The 19,858-nt window shown below is 40.8% G+C and overlaps 1 protein-coding gene across 3 annotated transcripts in view; it reads left to right on the forward strand.

Annotated features, from left to right (window-relative positions):
• MET (MET proto-oncogene, receptor tyrosine kinase) overlaps positions 1–19,858 on the forward strand; it is a 114,915-nt gene that overhangs the window by 44,042 nt on the left and 51,015 nt on the right. For all 3 annotated transcript variants that reach the window (XM_067564245.1, XM_067564246.1, XM_067564247.1), the window contains exons 4-5: positions 13,430–13,564; positions 14,822–14,995. In XM_067564245.1, the coding sequence (XP_067420346.1) occupies positions 13,430–13,564; positions 14,822–14,995 (309 nt within the window). The remainder of the gene's footprint in view (positions 1–13,429; positions 13,565–14,821; positions 14,996–19,858) is intronic.

Genomic DNA, 19,858 nt, shown 5'->3' on the forward strand with positions numbered 1-19,858 from the left:
GAAAAAAGGTACCATGTCTCCAGGATACAGGAATTACAGCATTTTCCAGAATGTAATATACACACAAGTTAAATCTTTTTTATCCCATTAATAGTTGTCTGGGTAATATTTTCAAACATGTTCATTAGCAAATTTTCAACTAAAGCAGAATTGCAATGGAGTTTCTATGGTAATCTGTCCAGTATCTGCAATGAATAGAAATAAATTCATAGAGACTGGACCACTTATATTAGCGTTGCTGAGATGTAACTGCTAAAAATCAGGATAACTTCATAATGAAATAATTCAGTGTATCTCACAACCTCCCAAACGTGTCCAAATTGTACTGGAAAAAGCCACATTTCAGAATGATGATTTTATTTACTATATCTACCTTATGGGCCAAATTTGCAAAGGGCTTCAACTTGCCCTATCTTTGTATACAACCAAATTTGCACTTGCAAGTCATTTTTCACTCACAGGTTTAGTGCACTAGTGTTTGTGTATGCAAATGATTGAATTTACATGCTCAAAATCTGTTTGCGGTCAAGCAAATGGATTCTGCATATCAGGACCTGGATTCTGCAATTGACTGTGATCAAGCACAGCCACTTGAACTTCAGTGGGCAGTCAGCTGCAGGTTCAAGGTCTAAAATTCTACCCTTTGGGTGCACGCAAACACAGGCCACACATTGAAAATATGTCCCTATATAATATTCCACCAAAATACATGGTCAAGACAACTATTAAAGGCACAAAGCAAACATTTTCAAATATAGATCCCTAAAGTTAGGCCCCAATCCACAAAGGGACTTAGGCACCTAAACCCCAGATTTCAGCTCTACTGGATCCACAAAACCCAGCTAGGCTGCCGCCTAACCTATAGGTGCTTCAACTCGCTACATGCCTACATTTTCACTGTAAAGATTCCTACGTGCCTAAGTTTCTGCCTCTGGTTATATGCACTGCTGCCTCAGGCTAGTAATCCCAACACCAGTCTTCCTAAAACCCAGTGCAATCTGCAAACCACCAGCACATAGGCATTAGCCTGCCTGTCTTGGCTGCAGGGCCCTATCTGGTAGGCGTGCTCAGAGCCCCATTCAAAATCAAGGTGGAGGAGGTGCTCACCTTTTAACCTAGTCATCAAAGCACTCACCTGCGATGTGAGAGATTCCAGGTTCCATTGCCTCCTCTGTCTAATGGAGAGAAAGGGGTCTGCCACCTCTCAGGTGAGTGCTCTAACCCCCAGGCTATGGGATATTCTGATGTGGGGGGAATGGTCTTCCTCAGTCTCTCCTGTAGAAACTGTTCAACTTTGGATAAATATTAAAGAGTCACTGGGTGAGAGAGAGAGAGAGAGTGAGAATGACTCTGGTCCAGCGATTAGAGCACTCACATGGGAGATGCAGGGTCCAATCCCGCTGCTCCAATGGTTGTTTAATTGTTTATCCAAAGCAGAACAGCTTCAACAAGAGAGACTGAGTGAGCACCCAGCATTGTATCAGAATAGCTCATTGCCCAGTGATCAGACCACTCTCCTCAGAGGTAGAAGACCCCTGTTCAAATCCTTTCTCCCTAGCGATGGGGGAGAAATTGAATCTGGGTCTCCCAGATCCTGGGTGAGCATGTTAGCCATTGGGCTAAAAGACATAAGGGAGGCAGCTCCACCTCCTTCTCCAGTGTTCTTACAAGAAACCGTTTAGGTGCCTAGGCTGCCTGACTCCAAGAGAGGAATTTCTGGCTATGGATCACAAGCAGAGACACGTGCCTCCCTGCAGCCTGGATTTAGGTGCCTAACTTCATGAGAGGGGTGGGATTTAGTACACATCCCTCTCATTGGCATCTCCCACTGGCTATCTTAGGTGATGCGCTACCTATTGCGCTGGCTTTTATGCATCCCATTCTTAGGTGCCTATCTCTCCCCATTCATTGCATAAAGTCACCTAACTGAGGCCATGGCTATACTGATGGCGGCAAATTCGCCACTGCCAGATCGATCTTTCCAGATCGATTGAGCAGTCAGTGTAGATCCGCTCAATCAATCAGGAAGTCGACGGAGTAAAACCACCCCGTCAAGTAGAATAGCGCTGCGTCGACGGGAATGCTGTTCCCGTTGGCACAGCGCAGTGTAGACAGCGTGCAGAAGGGAAGCAGAGCAGTTGACATGAGTTACGCAAGCTACTCTGCGTAGTTTGCGTAACTCCCATCGACTGCCACTGAATCTCCAGGTAAGTGTAGACCAGCCCTGAGGCTTCATGGTTCACATCGTTTTCCCCATAATTTTCTACATGCCTAAAAGGTGTTTAAATGTCACAGTCTCTTTGTGGTTCCGAGCCTTAAATCCATATTTAGGCACCAAATAGATGGCCTAAATTTCAGACCTGCTTAGCACCCACAGTTCCCACTGAAGTCAATAGGAATTGTAGCTATGTAGCTCCACTGAAAATCAGGCCTTAATATTGCAGCTGGTCAAAAACCAGGGGAAATTTTAGTGAACATTTTTGTTAATGTTTTTTTCTGTTTTTATTTCTTTTTGAAATTTTAATGAAAATTGTCATCAAAATTTGACAGACATTGACCAGCACTACTAACAAGGATGGAGGTTCAGATCCTGCACCATAAAAGTCATTGGGGGCAGGATCAAGCCCAGAGGTGCTTAACTTTAAGTACCTGCATTTGAAACTGTTTCCATCAGTCTCTGAATTTTACTGGCTTGGTAACCAACTATGTGATTCTCATTCTCCTCTCTCTCAGCCCTTCACTTTTTCCTGTTTCGTCTGCTTGCTCACTCCTGCCTTCATATGTATCCTGTCTCTCTATCTCTCTTCTCTCTGATTCTCCATTTCTATCTCCATCCACCTTCCCTCTGCTCTCCAGAAAATTGTAGTAGAGCACTACTATAAAACAAATGTAATCTCTAACACATTGATTTTGTGACCAGAATTATTCCTTCTCCCTGTGGTAGTGATGGTTGCTTCTTGTATTTATTTAGTGCCAGAATCTGATACCCTTACTCACAGTGTACAGTACCTTAGTTCATGAGTGGTCCCCTTGATGTAAATGGGATTACTCATGGAATAAAGCGCTACTAAACCAGAGAAAGGGTATCAAAATGTAGCCCATATTTTGTTTGATTAAAAATGTACCTGAAGAAAGGACATTTGTGGCCCACAAGCTTGTATATTTTATTGAGCCAGTAAAAGGTATCCCGTTCTTTACTTTCTGTGATTTTATGTGAGGATTAATTGGTTGAAAAGGAGATACATTCACCTACACTAAATGTAGAAAGTTATGCATTTTTCCTCAGCCTAGCTAAGATTCATTAAATTGATCTATATGGTCCAGATTCAGAAAACTCACAAGTTCTTTTAAAGCAAATAATTGGAGAGGGTGGGAATTTCACATTCTCCAACAGAGAAATCGCAGCCCATTGATGCACTGATAATGTTTTGACTGCATCAAAAGTATTAAATGTGTGTTGGGCCACGAGTAGTTTGGAGTTCATAGTTTACTAAATACTGTGGAGTTTCTGTTACAAAACAGAACAGTAATAATTTTTCTGAGACAGCTGCCACGCATGAGAAAGAAAAGAAAAATGGTTTGACTTCCTTCCTAAGCTAGAGTCTGACAACAAGTTTTTTTAAACAGGTTTTTTTTTTCTTCTGAGAGCTTGCAGCTGTTTCTGCCTTTCCTATTGTGCTTGTTTTGAGTGTGTGGCTGGGAACACAGGCCATAAGTACAGCTGTTGGGTGCAAAGTGAATCAGGTATTTCACAGTGGTTATTTGATTAGAAAGCCGTATACTGTCACACTGGAGATGCTATAGTTATGGAGCCAGATTCTTACCTGGTGTAAATCAGCATAGCTCCACTGAAGTCAGAAGAGCTACACCATCTTTCACCACCTGTAGATCTGGCCCATGACTGAAACGAAACTTTCGTTATAAATAAGCTTGGCAGAATTTGATTTTTTTTTTTTTTTTTTTTTTTTTTTTAAATAATTTCAATGGATGATATCCAATGTTTATTTTTAGGCATTTTTTTTCTATTTTTATCTATTTAAATTTTCAGTTGTGGGAAATTATGGGGGGAGTCTCAGACAATAATTCAATGTCAGTAAATGTTGAGATTCAAAAAGTTAAAGCTTTATAATCATTAAAACACAAACTGTCAACATCAATCAAACTCTAAGAAATTCTCAAGCAGCATTTTTCTTACTTTGCCTAGCTGTAAATTATGACTAGCTTTGATAGAAATACTTTTTTGTCGGTTTGTGTGTGTATGGTGAAGTTTACCAACATTTACCAATAAAAATCTAATCTTTCCAAGCCTAATTATAAGCTTCTGTTTTCAGGCAGTTAGAGCTTGTCACGAAAGTTACCATTATAAATTAGGCTGAAATTTCCAGAGCTTGTTCTCTGCCCAAAGATGAAACTTTTTTCCCTCAAGTTTGGTCATGTTCCATTTGGCCAATTTTGAGCTCTCAGTGTGAACAGTACATTTCACTGATTGGAGATTTTTGGGAGGTGAAGGTCTATTAAAATGACTTATTTTTAAATACTCAGTGTAGGCAGCTGGCCTCTTTCCCCAGCCCAGGAAGGATTGACACCTTGTCCTCAGTCTAGTTCTCTAAATAACACAAATTCAGTACATCAACCATCTTGCTGATTAGACTCAGCTGGAAGGTGGCTCATCCATCACAGGTGAAGAACCAATCTTCACTTAAAGGGCCAGCCACCCTGTGATGTTCAAATTTAGGCTGGGTTTAATAGTCAGTGAAAGGAAAATGTCTTTGATGTGCCTGAGGAAATTTGTTTTGGAAACAAAGAGGTTCCCAGTGTTTGGAAACCACATGCCTACCATGCTCCCTGTGAGTGAAATTGACCTCGCCGGTGCGAAGCCCAGGAATATGAGATGCACTACATGCGGAAACCCAGATCAGGAAGCCTCTCCTTACAATTCATACAGCCACTCAGGGCAGTAGGAATCTCTGCGGTTCCCTATCCTCCCGCTGCGTGGGACTTTGGCCGGGCAGCCATGTCATTTGCAGATCTACTGACGTGCTGACAAACTTAGTTCTATAGCGCTGTAGAGAAAACCACCGCAGAACCTGCCCTGTGGTGCTCAGGGAACATAGAGCTCCCACATGCAGTCTGCCTGCGACCTGCCTGCTTGCTGCAGAAGAACAGTGGCAGTTGCCACTGCACTATAAACTCTCTGGGGCAAGGAACACATGCCACACCCAGCATGCTGGTGTCTTGACCCTCACGTGGGCCTCTCTGCACTACTAATAATGGGTCCTGGGCAAGGGGATTCACTGTTTTCTGGAAAAGTTCCAAGGGGGTAGCCGTGTTAGTCTGTATAAAGCAAAAACAAGGAGAGTCCTGTAGCACTTTAAAGACTAACAAATTTAATTTCTGCAGGCATAAACTTTCGTGCGTGGCAACCCACTTCGTCAGATGCATGAAATAGAAATCAGATAGGTGGTATATATATACATCCAAGGGTAAGGAACAACAATGGGGAGGGGAGGTGTAAACAAAGCCCATTCAGTTAGAGTAGATGAGGCCTATTCACAACCATTGATCAGAAGGTGAGAATGTGTGAACAGTGGCAATTACTTCTTGTAATGAGATAATCATTCCAAGTCTCTATTCAGACCCAGTTTGATTGTATCAAGTTTGCATATAAGTTCCAGCTCTGCAGTTTCTCGCTGAAGTCTGTTTTTGAAGTTTTTTTTTGTAGAAGTATGGCAACTTTCAAGTCAGCTACAGAGTGTCCGGGGAGGTTGAAGTGCTCTCCAACTGGTTTATGGATGTTACCATTTTTTATGTCTGATTTGTGTTCATTTATTCTTTTGCGTAGTGACAGTCCAGTTTGGCCAATGCACATGGCAGAGGGGCATTGCTGGCACATGATGGCATATATTACATTAGTAGATGTGCAGGTGAATGAGCTCCTTATGGTGTGGCTGATGTGGTTAGGACCTGTGATGGTGTCACTAGAGTCGATGTGCGGGCAGAGCTGGCAACGGGGTTTGTTGCAGGGATAGGTTCCTGGGTTAGTGTTTTTGTTGTACGGTGTACGGCTGCTGGTGAGTATTTGCTTCAGGTTGGGGGGCTGTCTGTAAGCAAGGATAGGTCTGCCTCCCACGGCAGGGATCATCTGCTAGGATCATCTGCTAGGATAGGTTGTAGATCCTTAACGATGTGTTGGAGAGATTTTAGCTGGGGGCTGTATGTGATGGCAAGTGGTGTTCTGTTGTTTTCTTTGTTGGGTCTGTCCTGTAGTAGGTGACTTCTGGGTACCCGTCTGGCTCTATCAATTTGTTTCTTCACCTCTTCAGGTGGGTATTGTAGTTTTAAGAATGTTTTATGGAGATCCTGTAGGTGTTTGTCTCTGTCTGAGGGATCGGAGCAAATCCGGTTGTATCTTAGGGCTTGGCTGTAGACAATGGATTGTGTCCAGGGTGGAAGCTGGAGGCATGAAGATATGTATTGCAGTCAGTTGGTTTTCGGTATAGGGTGGTATTAATGTGACCATCCTTTATTTGTATTGTAGTGTCCAGGAAGTGGATTTCTTGTGTGGACTGGTCCAGGCTGAGGTCGATGGTGGGGTGGAAATTATTGAAATCCTGGTGGAATTCTTCGAGGGACTCTTTCCCATGGGTCCATATGATGAAAATGTCATCAATGTAGAGTAGGTAAAGGAGAGGTGCTTGGGGACGAGTTTTGAGGAAGCGATGTTCTAGGTCAGCCATAAAAATGTTGGCATATTGTGGGGCCATGCAGGTGCCCATAGCTGTGCCACTGACTTGAAGGTATAGATTGCCTCCAAATCTGAAGTAGTCGTGGGTCAGGACAAAGTCACAAAGTTCAGCTACCAGGTGTACCAGGTGTTTTCTGGTGTATGCTTTCCACCACATTTGTGACAGCCAAGTGAGGGGTGGAATTTGCACACGCTAATCCCAAACCTGTTGGTTTTCAGATCAAAATTAGTGGCACTCTTGTTTGACAAAGCCTTTTCCCATGACAACACCCCGGGTTAAAAACCAGCAAACAGAAACGCCTGGCACATGCCGGTCTTGCCCTCCATACTTGAGGAGCAGAGAACTGGTCTGGACCCTGCATAATTGGTTTCAGTACTTAGATACCAACATGCATAATAGATACTTCAGTGGGAAAGCTAGATAGAAATAATCGCAGCTGTGCTTAGTTCAGGGATTACAGTTGGGGCCTGGCCATGTATCCACCAAGTCAAGAATTGCCACAGAATTCAACGGGAGCAGAATGGGGCCTTCAATACTTAGAATCTCACAAGTAGAGACCTGCTTGCATAGAAGTAAGTCAGTAGCACAACTCCCATTACTTCAGTGGTGCAGGGTCAGGCCCATGGTGTATATTCATAAAAGGCAATGGCTCAGAGTGGTGATGTACAGGCTTTTCATCTTTAGGTCAGTCATTCAAATCCAATGCAGATCTAAAGTCCCTGGAAGTCATTACCATCTTTTGGCTGATCAGTGGCCTTTGAGTTGGTAGTCTACATTCATTTCCTACTGCCATGGGTAGTTGTACTCATAACAAAATCCACCAGCATGAATGGCAACCCTTGTTGGAAGTGTTGGCAAAGAGGCCAAGGAGTGAATGAACACACAACTTAACACTGGCATCCCTAGAAGTGGTCCCTCCAGAAAGTGGTTAAGGCAGATTGGTAGAGCCTTGGAAAAACCTCCCTTTGCCCAAGGCCTGCTTCCTATGTTATACTTGTTTTTATACCTTGTTATAGTGGTCTTGACTTTCCAGCACAGGCAATCTGGCACATTAAAGGATAAATATAAAACAGACATATATGCATTTATGTGAATGTGTGATCAACCACAGTGCTTCTTTTCTTTCTCTGTTTTTAAACCAATGAAATTAAATGCCATAATCTATATTAGTAAAGAGTTATTAATATTTTTAACTTAATTTTTAAATATTTAACAGGTTTTTGAAGAGTAGTTCTTGTTTCTATGGTGGATAGCATGCTCAAGTAAACTCAAATAGTAAAGGAAAGGGGAGGAAATCTTTATACTGAAGTTTAAAATTAACACCTGGAACCAAGTTACTGTTTTGAGAGAGCACATGTTTTAATGTTCAGTTCCAGTAGAAAAGCTTATGCCCTTCAAAGTGGATCCATTATACTCAATGGATTACAATGATATATTTACAGCATCCAGAGAGCTACATGTGTGCCCTTTACAAGGCTATGCTGCATATCCTGGGGCGCATAATAACATTAACCCTGAGCCTATCTCTGCTGGATAATGGCCCACACCTGCCAGACATCTAGGAAAAACTAACAATATGATACTGAGACTGGCTTGTTTTAAGTAGGCCTCTGATTTTTGCAAAAGATATTCTGACATGCATACAGTAACATTTGTAACTCAATCCTACTGACTAGCAGGCCTGATCATCAGAATGAGTAAAATATATATTGCATGCATGTTTTTGTACTGAAGTTATTATGGTCTCAGTATGCAAAGTTGTGTATAAATTAACCAAAAGTCAAGGCTTCTGATTAAACATTGTGCTAATGAAATAGAGTTTAAAAGAATGCATCTGATATCCATGGACATAAAAATGATCATTCATTTCCAGTATAAAGAAGACATTAATTAATCTATTGACCTCCTGTCTTCAAAACTTATCTCCAAAGTCAGCATCAATGAAATACTCTGAACTGTACTGGAAGGCTGCTACATATATTTTCAGTGCCTATGACTTCTTTTGTGTGTGCCTTTTTAAGTGTTGGAAGTAAAACATATGCCAGCTTCCAAGCTAGCAGGGTAAATTCAAGTCTACAGTTCAGTCAGTGAACTGGTGAATTATCCATGTCCTTCAAGGATGGAGGCGGTAAAATGTTGTTATACTTGTATTTGTCTTTAGAGGGATGCCAAGAATTGCAGTACTTATTGTCCATGAATGTGCTGCTCTGGAAGGTAGCTGGCACATGTGTTCTTCTGCTCTTTGTGTGTTCTGGAGAGATGTTTGATTTCTTATGAAAATGTTATACATGCCCCAGTAGATAGACAATCAAATTAGTTATTTTTAGGGAGAAATCCTACTATTCCACTAGCCCACTTCCATAGGTGCGCAAGGTCATACCACAGCTGCCCCACCTCATCCCACAGCATAGGGAAGATAGGTGCTGAGTAACTACAGATGAATGCCATGCAACCCAGCTGCATGCTGCAGAGCATGTCTTAAAAGTCTCTCTCTCTGAGGGATTATGGTAGGACAAGGCTTAGGCAGGCCAGGGAGTTGCTGTCAGGTGGGTGCACAAACGGTTGAAAGAGAGTTATCAGTGCTTTACTGTCAAACTGGGAGTGTGTATCCAGTGCTGTCTCCCACGGGTCAGTCCTGGGTCCACTGCTATTCAATATTTTCATTAATGACTTGGATAATGGAGTGGAGAGTATGCATATAAAATTTGCAGATGATTCCAAGCTGGAAGGGGATGCAAGAACTTCAGAGGGCAGGATTAGAATTCAAAACAGCCTTGACAAATTACAGAATTGGTCTGAACTCGACAAGATGAAATTCAGTAAAGTGCAAAATACTTCACTTAAGAAGGAAAAATCAAATCCCCAGCTACAAAATTGGGAATAATTGGCTAGATGGCAGGACTGCTGAAAAGGATCAGGGCATTAAAGTGGATCACAACAGAATACAAGTCAACAATGTGATGCTCTTGTGTAAAGGCTGATATCATTCTGGGTGTAGTAACATGAGTGTTGCACGTAAGACATGGGAGGTAATTATCACTCTCTGCTTGGCACTGCTAAGGACTCAGCTGGAGTACTGCATCCAATTCTGATGTCACACTTTAGGAAAGATGTGGACAAAATGGAGAGAGTCCAAAGGAGAGCAACACAGATTATATAAGATTTAGAAAACCTGACCTATGAATAAAGATTAAAAAAAACCCAGAGATGCTTAGTCTTGAGAAAACAAGAATGGTGGGGGGACCTAACAACAGTCTTCAGATAGGTTAAGGGGTGTTATAAAGAGTACTATGATCTGTTCTCCTCTTCACTGAAGGTAGGACAAGAAGTAATGGGCTTAATCTCCTGCAAGGGAGAATTAGGTTAGGTATTAGGAAATACTTTCTAACTATAAACGTACTTAAGCTCTGGAATAGACTTCTAAAGGAATTTGTGGAATCCCCATCATTGGAGGTTTTTAAGAACAGGTTGCATAATGCCTGTCCTGGATGGTCAAGGTTTACTTGGTCCTGCCTCAGCACGGGGAGCTGGATTAGGTGACCTCTCAAGGTGATTAGGTGACCTCTCCCTTCCAGACCTATATTTCTCTGATACTATGTACTTGGCCAGTGGGATCACAAACTACACAGATATGTTTGCCCCAATTATTATTATTTTTATTTTATTTTGCATCTCTTGGCTACTCCTATAGTTCTTTAATTACAGGCTTGGTCTACACTTAAAAGATACATCAGCATAGCTACAATTGGTGAGGAGTTTGGGGGAAAAACCACACCCCTGACTAACATAACTCTGCCAACAAAACCCCCAGTGTAGATGCAGCTATGCCAATAAAAGAGTGCATCTGTTGACGCAGCTAATGTCATTCAGGTAGGTGATATTCCTGCACCAGCAGAAAACTCCTGTGTATTTTTATCTATACTAGAGCCTGTGGTGGCATAGTTGTACCAACATAGGCTTTGTAGTATAGACATAGTCATCGTGTTGGCTGTAGATCAGTTGCATGTAGCCCTAAGATGGGGTTGTAATTCTGTTCCTCCAATCTCAGGTCTCATCACCAGGTAGAAAACTATTTTACTTATGTAAATTTTATCTGTGGTGAATGATAGATAATTCAGTGTTTTAAGTACCAAACAGTTCTCTAAAAACATAGAAATAGGATATTAACTTTATTTAGGATATGTCTACATTTTGAACTGGGGGTATAATTTCCAGCTGAAGGAAACATATCTGCACTAGCTCTGATTGAATTAGCATGCTAAAAATAGAGTGCAGCCATGGCAACACAAGTGGTGAGAAGGGTTAGCCACCCGAGTACATACCTAGCGTATCAGACAGGATCATTCTTGGGGCAGCTAGCCCCTCCTGCTGCTCGCACTGCCGCTCCTCAAACTGGAAGTTACACCTGCAGCTCAAAGTGTAGACGTACCCTTAGATTGTAAGCCCTTGAGGCAGTATTGTCTTTTTGTAGTTTCTGTATAGGGCACAGCTAGCACAAACGGATCCTATTCTATGACTAAGATTCCTAGGTGCTATTACAACACAGATTTTTAATTACAGTAATAATAATATCATTTTTATATTGTTCTTTGGCTGTAACCCAGAAGTATTTAAGGGTTAACATTGTTGCTCAATCAGAAAGAATGTTTGGCAATAAGAAGAAGCCTGGATTAATGATAGAAAAGAATTCTTAGCATTTTATAGCAGTGGGTATTCGAGAGGAGACATGGCTAATGATCAACTAAAAAGGTATTTGCAGCTGTGGTGTTACCTCTCCTCGTATAATACTAACATTAATCAAGCTTTTCCATGCAGCTTTGCAAATCATTCCATTTTTCACTCTGTCCTGCATATAAAAACAGAGCTCATCCTCTAGTATGTTGTGCCAAAGATCATAGCTGTGTGTCACAGCAAACCATAAAAACGTATTGATTTCTTAAAACTGAATTTTTTCATGCTGTGAATCAAGCCAGAACGGCAATTCTTTACCAAAAATAGGTTTACCTTAAAGAAAAACTGCCCCTATTACTTGCTTCCACCCAAGAATCTAAACATCCACAGAGTGTGAAACACTTATCACCATGAATTAACTGGGCATGTATTGTATTTAAGTTTTGAATTACAGCAAAGTGGGCATTTCTAAGCCTAGTTCTGGAGCCATCTTGCTGAAAGACATTGGCAGTGTGAAAGGCCAATGAAATCCTTGAAACCAATGTGCTAGCTGATTTAGTATTAGCTTAACAGTCAGGTGAAAAACTTTATTATATAATATATAATATATTATAATATTATTATATTAAACTGCTCTAAATAATGAAATCCAGTGAGTCTCATTTTCACATCAAATGCTGATATTCTAAATTCCTCAGATAAATAACATGAGGAATAGCTTTTGGAAACAGGTACCCTTGTAATCTTTGGTTAAATGATCCTCTGCCCTTGTTGCATGACGTTTTCACCTTCCAGCTCATGCCATATATAATTATGGGCTTAGTCCTGCACATTCTTGCTCTTCAGACATAGTGATTGAAATCAGTGGGGCTACTCATGGTAATAAAGTTAGGCATGTGCCTATGTCTTCGTAGGATCAGGACCATAGACCCAGACTGTGAAAGGTATTTAGACACCTAAATGTGCAGCTAGGCACCTAGTGGGATTTTCAAAAGCACCTAGGCATCTAGAACTCGTTGAAATCCCCTGGGGGTTTACTCAGGGTAATCAGCATGCACTCAGACAGGAGAATACACTGCACTGTAGCAACCTGTCACCAGATAGTTGTGACAAATGGACATGGAGTTCAGACCTCAGACATGTGTAGCCCTGTCCTGGGAGGATCTTACCTACCTCTTCTAGATACCCAGGAAGGTATTTTTCTTTTTTACACTGTATTGGCATGAGTCTCACTGAACTAAATGATCCTATAAAGTGCTCAGATCATTGACTTTCTTATTCCTTCTGGTGCTATGCACATCTCTGGCACCATATAGAAATGTTAAATAAGGATAATGCAATTCTTGCTCTTCTTTTTCTTTTCTTTTACTACTTTAATGTTCTTTTTAAGTGCAACATGTTTATGTAGTAAAATATGTACCAATCTAAACCACAGGTTAGAAGTTCAGTGGGTGTTCAGTATTCAATACATATTTTTTTAAATATACAATAAATAGAGCAAAGCTTAATTTTCAAAGCAAAGGATTAAAAGGAAAACAAATAAACATGTCTTTAACCTTCTATGGCACAGAGGGGAGAAACTCACTGGTTTAATATTCTTTTAAATAGATCTTGCTGGCAAAATGCCTTTATTTTTCTCTTAAATTCAGGGAGGCTAATTAAATAGACAGAATTTTTTACAATTAATTTATAAACACTTGAAATTTAAGGATTATAAAGCAAGGGATGATTCCTTGTTACAAATGTTACAAATCCCATGTTACAAATGGGATATATTATGAAGGTCTTTCAGGCAGCCATGACATTGCTATGTTTAAACAAAGCATATGTTATAAAGGGGTGGCTTTCTTTTTGCATAACATATTTCAAAAAGGTTAGTGCAACAGCACTGGTTAGCACTGACTCTTTAACTATATCAGATGGAGAAAATAGTGGGAATGTGGGATCACTGTTCACTATGCACACAAGTCACATGCAGCCTGTTGATTTTGGGAGGTTTTTTTTTTTTTTAGATAGTGATTTCCCGTTCAGAACCTACTCCACCACATGTGAATTTTCTCCTGGACTCCCACCCAGTCTCCCCACAAGTTATTATTGAGCATTCATTAACAGCAGATGGCTATACTTTGGTTGTCACTGGAACGAAGGTGAGTGGTTCATAATCTAATCATGTTTTATACTATGTAAACCTGCATTCATAGTATCAGCTGTACATAAGAGTGGTTACTCTGTTATTGTAAGTTCTTATAACATGCAACCTTTGCAGACTGTCCAGTCTCTCGGGTATGTTGTTTGATTCCTTAAATGCTTTTTTTCCTCTATTAAACCAACCAGCAAATTAACATTGAGAAATGTGTAAATAATGTGAGACTTGTGATAGAAACCAACAAAAGCAAGGAAATGCAAATTTAAAAGGCTGACACCCTGCCCTTAATTCAAGCTCTTGTGAAGAAAAATACACAATAGCTTGAGTAAAGAATAGTGTTTAGAATTTCCTGGCCTTTGTCGATTGGTATCCGAACATTACAACATTATTTAAAGGGAAGTTCTGTGGGTGTTTAAAATCGGGGTCACAATTTATAACAAAATCACATTTAGTAATAGTTTATTAAAGGTTAATGAATGATTGATTAATAGATGTTATAAGTATGTTAAAGGCATGAACACTATGTGTTAAAAACAGTTGTAAGCACATCAGTAGATGTTATAGATTATTAGAATCCAGAGTTACAGGCAACCTCTTGATCTGTTGAATTCTCTAACTATCTATAAGAATTGATTAACCATTTATTAAAATATCTATTAATCATTTACTAACTCTGTAAGAATTAGTTATAAATTTAACCTTAAAATAAAGTACGACCAAAATAGATTTAAATGTGGCATGGAAGTATGGTGAAGTAACTGTATATTAGTGGAAGTCATAAAAAGACAAGCACTTGCAGAGCATCTTTGCTCTAAAGCTCTTAATGCGAGTTACAGATAATAAGCTTCATGACATACCTGTGAAGTAGGTATTATGTCCATTTTACAAATGAGTAAACTGAGTTACATTCATTGATTTTTCCAGTGAGTTAATGCAGATCTGGGAGAAGAAACCAAGAGCTCTCCTGCTGCTCTGTCCTGCTCTAATCACAAGACAATACTCCCTCTTTGTAAGCAACAGCTGTTTGTTGTGACTTTAGATATTATCAGCATGGCTTTAGGGTTTAAGAGTGAGTTGAGGAATGCACCAAATAAATTACTTATCAGATCTTCTAATTGCTGAACTAAACTACAGTAGAAAAGTAATTTTCACATTTAAACCCAGAGTAATCTCATGATACTTTGCATAAATAAGGAGTTTCTCCTTGCCAGTTAAGGTATTTTTTGTAAAGGTCTGTGTATAATTCTCTTATCAACAGATAACCAAGATTCCCTTGAATGGACCAGGCTGTGATCACTTTAAGTCCTGCAGTCACTGTCTTTCAGCACCTCCTTTCATGCAGTGTGGCTGGTGTAGTAATCGGTGTGTGAGGTCCCGGGAGTGTGTTAAAGAGATGTGGACCCAGGAGACATGTTTGCCCAGAATTTATGAGGTAAAATTATTTCTTTTCTGAAATTTATCTCAGAGTTAAGACAGCACACGCTATTTCAAACATACCTATCCAACAAAATGTACCTCCAGCCCCTTGAGGCTTCTGAGCCCTGGAAGTCTGCAGATGCTAGCTTTACAGCAACCTGCCTTTTCCCCCTACAAAATCTCACAGCTTTTCAAGCCCAAGGAGTCACAGAGCAGTGTGTAATGAGGAGAACTTGTGTTAATATAATTGTTTGTTCCTGTTTATGCTGCATTCCAACGGTATCAGGATTAGTGGCTCCATCACGTTAGGAGCTATATAAACATATAGGAAGACATAGTCCTGCCCCAAAGAACATAGTGTATGAATGCAAATTTCACATAGATGGTGAGGGGAGAGGACTACAACCAAATCAATACAATTTTAATATACATTTGGTTTTTAAGTTTTTTATAATTTTGGTAAATAAAATGTCCACTGTCTTTACTTTCCCCTCAGTCTAGATACCCTTGACTGGCCTCATGCAAATAAATTCCACTCATTGTGTGCTCCACAGCTTTCCATTCCGGACTTGCCTCTCTGTCCCCAGCTAGGAATCTGTGGAAGAAGCCTCGGTCTTCAATAACTTCCATTTACTACCTCAGATGTGGTACTGGGACAGGGTTTCAGCTGATCTGTTTGTGGTTTTAAAAAAGGAAATTGGGTCACCTGATGGAGAGAACGGAGGGCAAGTCACCTCTCAAAGCCTTCCTCATAGGGAGAGTGGGTAGGAAGAAGCTTCCTGCTCAAAGCTGCTGGAGATGACCCGGAGGAGTTCCCCATCCCCTATCACGATCTGATGGATGGCTCCATCTCTTCTTTCCTCCCCCCACTCTTGTCACTTTTTGGTTTGCAGCACTGATGGGAAAGAAAGGGAACACATTTGACCTGATGGTGTGCTCTTTTTTCCTTACCTAAGCTCTTTCCAGAGATGCTAGGGAGACATCTTTAGGCCATGTGCTTTTTCAAATGTCTCCCCAGCTTTGACAGTTTCTTGAGTATCATTCTCATAGGCCTGGCTGGCATGTGCATGGCCCTGGGGCGGGGCAGGGCAGAGTCTGTGGCCCTGTCCCTGGGAAAGGGGGCAATTGAAACCTGCTTTCAGCTGGAGGAGACCCACAAATGTTAAAAAGTGCACAAGAGCAAAATTACACAGATAATCAGAGTCCACTAGCTCGTTGCTGTTTTCATTTAGCTATGGTTAATGCAAGATTGTACTGGCTGACTGTGCATTTAACCAAATCATTTGTGTTAAGTGTGACACAATTATGAAGGCCTTGTTTCATGGAGCAGTTAATATACTAGTAAATGGAGGCGAAAACAATTATAAAACCTTCTTAAAGCATTTATAGCTATTCATTTTTACTGATGTATTCAGACTACATTGTACAGCGTTAAATTCTTATTCCTTTTGCACATCTGAAATTATCAATAGGAATGAAACTTAGAAACTTGGAAGACTAAGCTCAGAGAGAGAGACGCTTTTTAAAATAATTAATATTTTACTAAAACCAGAGCTGCATGATTCCACATGCTGCAACTGTTTGAACATAATATCCAAGTAAAGCTGCTGAAAGAAGTTTGAAGTGATGTTAATAACCTATGAAAATATTATTAAATAGTTGTTTTCCTTTTCTACATTCGTGTTTCAAATACGAAGTCTGGGGGGTAAAGTAGGCAAACCCCAGTCAAAAAACAATGACATTTTAATAGGGACCAAATTCACAAAAGTCTTATTTATGTTGTTGTTAGGGTTGTGAATACCAAGCGATTATGGCACCACTTTTCCATTGTCTTTTGCAGTCATTGACACATGTGCAAAGGGCTGTAAAATAAGAATGGGTATGTTTTACATTCACTTTGTACGAGTGCACAGAATTCTATGGCCTGTGTTATATATCAGGCCCCCTAAAGAGAGAGAGAGTCTCCACTGCCATTATAATTAAACATACATATGATGTGTCTACAAGACCAAACAGTTCAAAGTTACATAGCGGTGGTCCCTACACTGTGGGGCATGGAAGAACGTGCAGGGGGGCATGGCAGGGCCCAGGCCAGTCCCCATGTGGGGCACAGAGGAAGCACCACTCAGCCCCGCTCTGCCTTCAACCCGGCTCCCAGCCCCATTCTCAATCCTGGCCGCACTCTCAACCCACTCCTGCCCGTGGCCACGCTCTAGGCCCCCAGCTCTGGTCGCACTCCCAGCCACCAGCAACACTCTGGCCCCCAGCTGTGCAGCCCCTGACCGTGCTCCTCATTCCACTCCTGCTCCTGGCCCTGACCCCGACCCTGGCCCTCTGCTGTGCTGCACCTGGCCTCTGCCTGCCTCTCCTCACCCCGCTCCTGGCCCCCGGCCTCACTCCCGGCCTTCAGCCGCAGCTCCTGGGGGGACACAGAATGGTTAAGGCAGGGTGCAGAGCAAAAACATTTGGGGACAACTGACATATAGTATAGCCTGTTTTGTTTTTCCCAGCGCTCAGATAGAAGTAACACATCTTAATATTATATAGAGATACATTTTTCATGGCTGTTACTATATGTTTCCATATATTCTAAAAGATTTTAAAAGCTCTGCACTGCCTAGGTTCTGATTTTCAGGTATGCTGAGCATGCACATTGACTTCAATCCGAGTTGTGTGTGCTGAGCCAATCTTAAAATCCGTCCTGTGAAGCTCAGTTCTGCAAAGTTTATATTGAGTAGCGCTGAATCATGAGGGTTAATCCTTCTGAGTTCAATGGAACAACTCCTCTCAGTAAGTATTTCTCAGTACAAGTGGGGGTTGCAGGATTGGATCCCTAGAACTTGAAAGCGAGCAAGATCTCAGAACCTTTTTCATACTAATTTACAGTTTAGTGCCTTGTGTTCAAGTGTGTGTGTGTGTATATTTTAAATTGCAATAAATATGTGTCTGTGGCCGTGATTTATCTTTAAAGTGACTCTCCTAAAGGTTTGAATTACAGCATGCACAAGTTTGTGAAACTTGTTTCTAGAAGGCTTGGAAGGAAAATAATGCAGCTAAGTACTTAATTCCCTTTGGATTGCTAGCAGCTAAGGCAAATTTCTTGCTCTGTTTGACCATGACATTTAACATTATTACTGAAAAAATATTTTAAACAGATTATTAATCTTTTTCTGCTCTATCTTTAAACCCACGTGCATAAAATACAAGAGACAAGCATGTTTTGTTCCTAACAAATGGAGGATAACCTGCTTTGCATGATATTTGAAGTTCAATCCTAAAACCCCACAAAATATAAGCGAGATTTCAGGGGGCAGAGGGTTTAAAATATGTTATATGATATCTTTCACCTGAAGCAGATGCAAGAGATGCTTTGAGGGCCTGATCCAAAGCCCACTGAAGTCAATGGTAAGACTCTTGTTGGCTTCAGTGGGATTTGGAACAGGCTCTGAAACACTCTCTTTCCCGGTGTATTCCACAGACTTGTATTCTGTGAAAAATCTGTTAGGGGATTTTCTCCCTGTGCAGAGGAGGAAAGGAGTCCAACTTTTTTCCACTGGAGCCCTGTAGATGTCCCACTTGTTGCCTTTGCTTCAAATATCCCAGCCCTTTACTTGAAGCTTTGGTCCAGTGACCATTCTCCCAGCTGGACAGGTCTCAGCAGGATTCTTGCACTCCAAACTGCTTCTTTCCAAACATTTTCTAAAAGCTAAAAACAGACGGAATCCCTCCATTGTGCCATATAGAAAAGTACGGCTAGCTGTTGGTGAGACAAACAGCTCCAATTCTCTGAGGTTTCTTTGAATACTCAACAGTGTTTGGCACAGTACACCTATCAACATGCCTTGCAATGATTGCTTATGTCAGCAAAGAAGTGTGTTTTCTAAGCCTGGACAGACAGTGCTAAATCAAAGCTGGGAGTCTGGGATGGGTCTCATCAGAGATAATTTGGTAATGGAACAAATTGCAATGCTCCATTTGTGGAATTCAAGTCCCTGTGACAGGTGAACTGCACAGGAGAAAAAAATAGTGATGTGTCCATTCTTGCATGTTTACTGTGTATAAAGAAGTCCTGAGAGGTTTTGTTGTTTTTTAAAGGGGGTTTGGGAGGGTTGCTTTTTCTCTTAGAAATATCAGGAATGTCAGGCCTTTTGTTCTCTGTTTAATAGGAGGACTCGTCTGAGGTTTCAGATGTGCATTGTGAGCTTTCTTGGCCCTTAATTGAAGGAATAGAGTTGTTGAATCTTTGACATCTTTTCTTCCAACAGTTTATAGGGCATTTGAGTTAAACGTGGTGGCAGTTAACAAAACCAAATGAAAAAACTGAGTTTTAAATCATGTCTGCTCTCATTTAAGGCCTGAGCCAAAGTTCAGGAAAGATGATGATGGAAAGACCAGACCCCCTTTGACTTCAAAGGTCTTTGGATCAATCCCTGAACCAGGTTTCATTGCCTGCTATCTGTGATGTCTTCTTACTCCTTCTAGTTCTCCAGTCATTCCATAAACTTTTCTAATTAAAATTAGTAGACCAGTCCTGAATTTTAGAGTGTTCAGAATGGTTTGGTTTTTGTTTATTTTTGTTAACACCTAATTAGTGCAAATGCACTATAAAAGAGTTTGCAGGAAAGACCTGTTTGTTAAACATCCTTCAGAAGCTTAGAAGACTTACAATTCAGTTTCAGCGAGTCCTCCAAGAAAAGGTATGGAAAACCAGGCTGTGGACCCTTTTGATATATTTAATGGAACAAAACAAATAGAATAAAAATAAATGAATTTTAAATCCTTTCAGGCCTTTTTTATTCAACATAAAGAAACATAAAAGATCAGAAACTTTCTTTTTTTATCCTTCACCCTCCACTTCTAAGACTTACCTTTTAAACTT

Source organism: Emydura macquarii, unplaced genomic scaffold (assembly GCF_026122565.2).
Source record: "Emydura macquarii macquarii isolate MOO-44397 ecotype Brisbane River unplaced genomic scaffold, CSIRO-AGI_Emac_v2 contig_2636, whole genome shotgun sequence".
NCBI lineage: Eukaryota > Metazoa > Chordata > Testudines > Chelidae > Emydura > Emydura macquarii.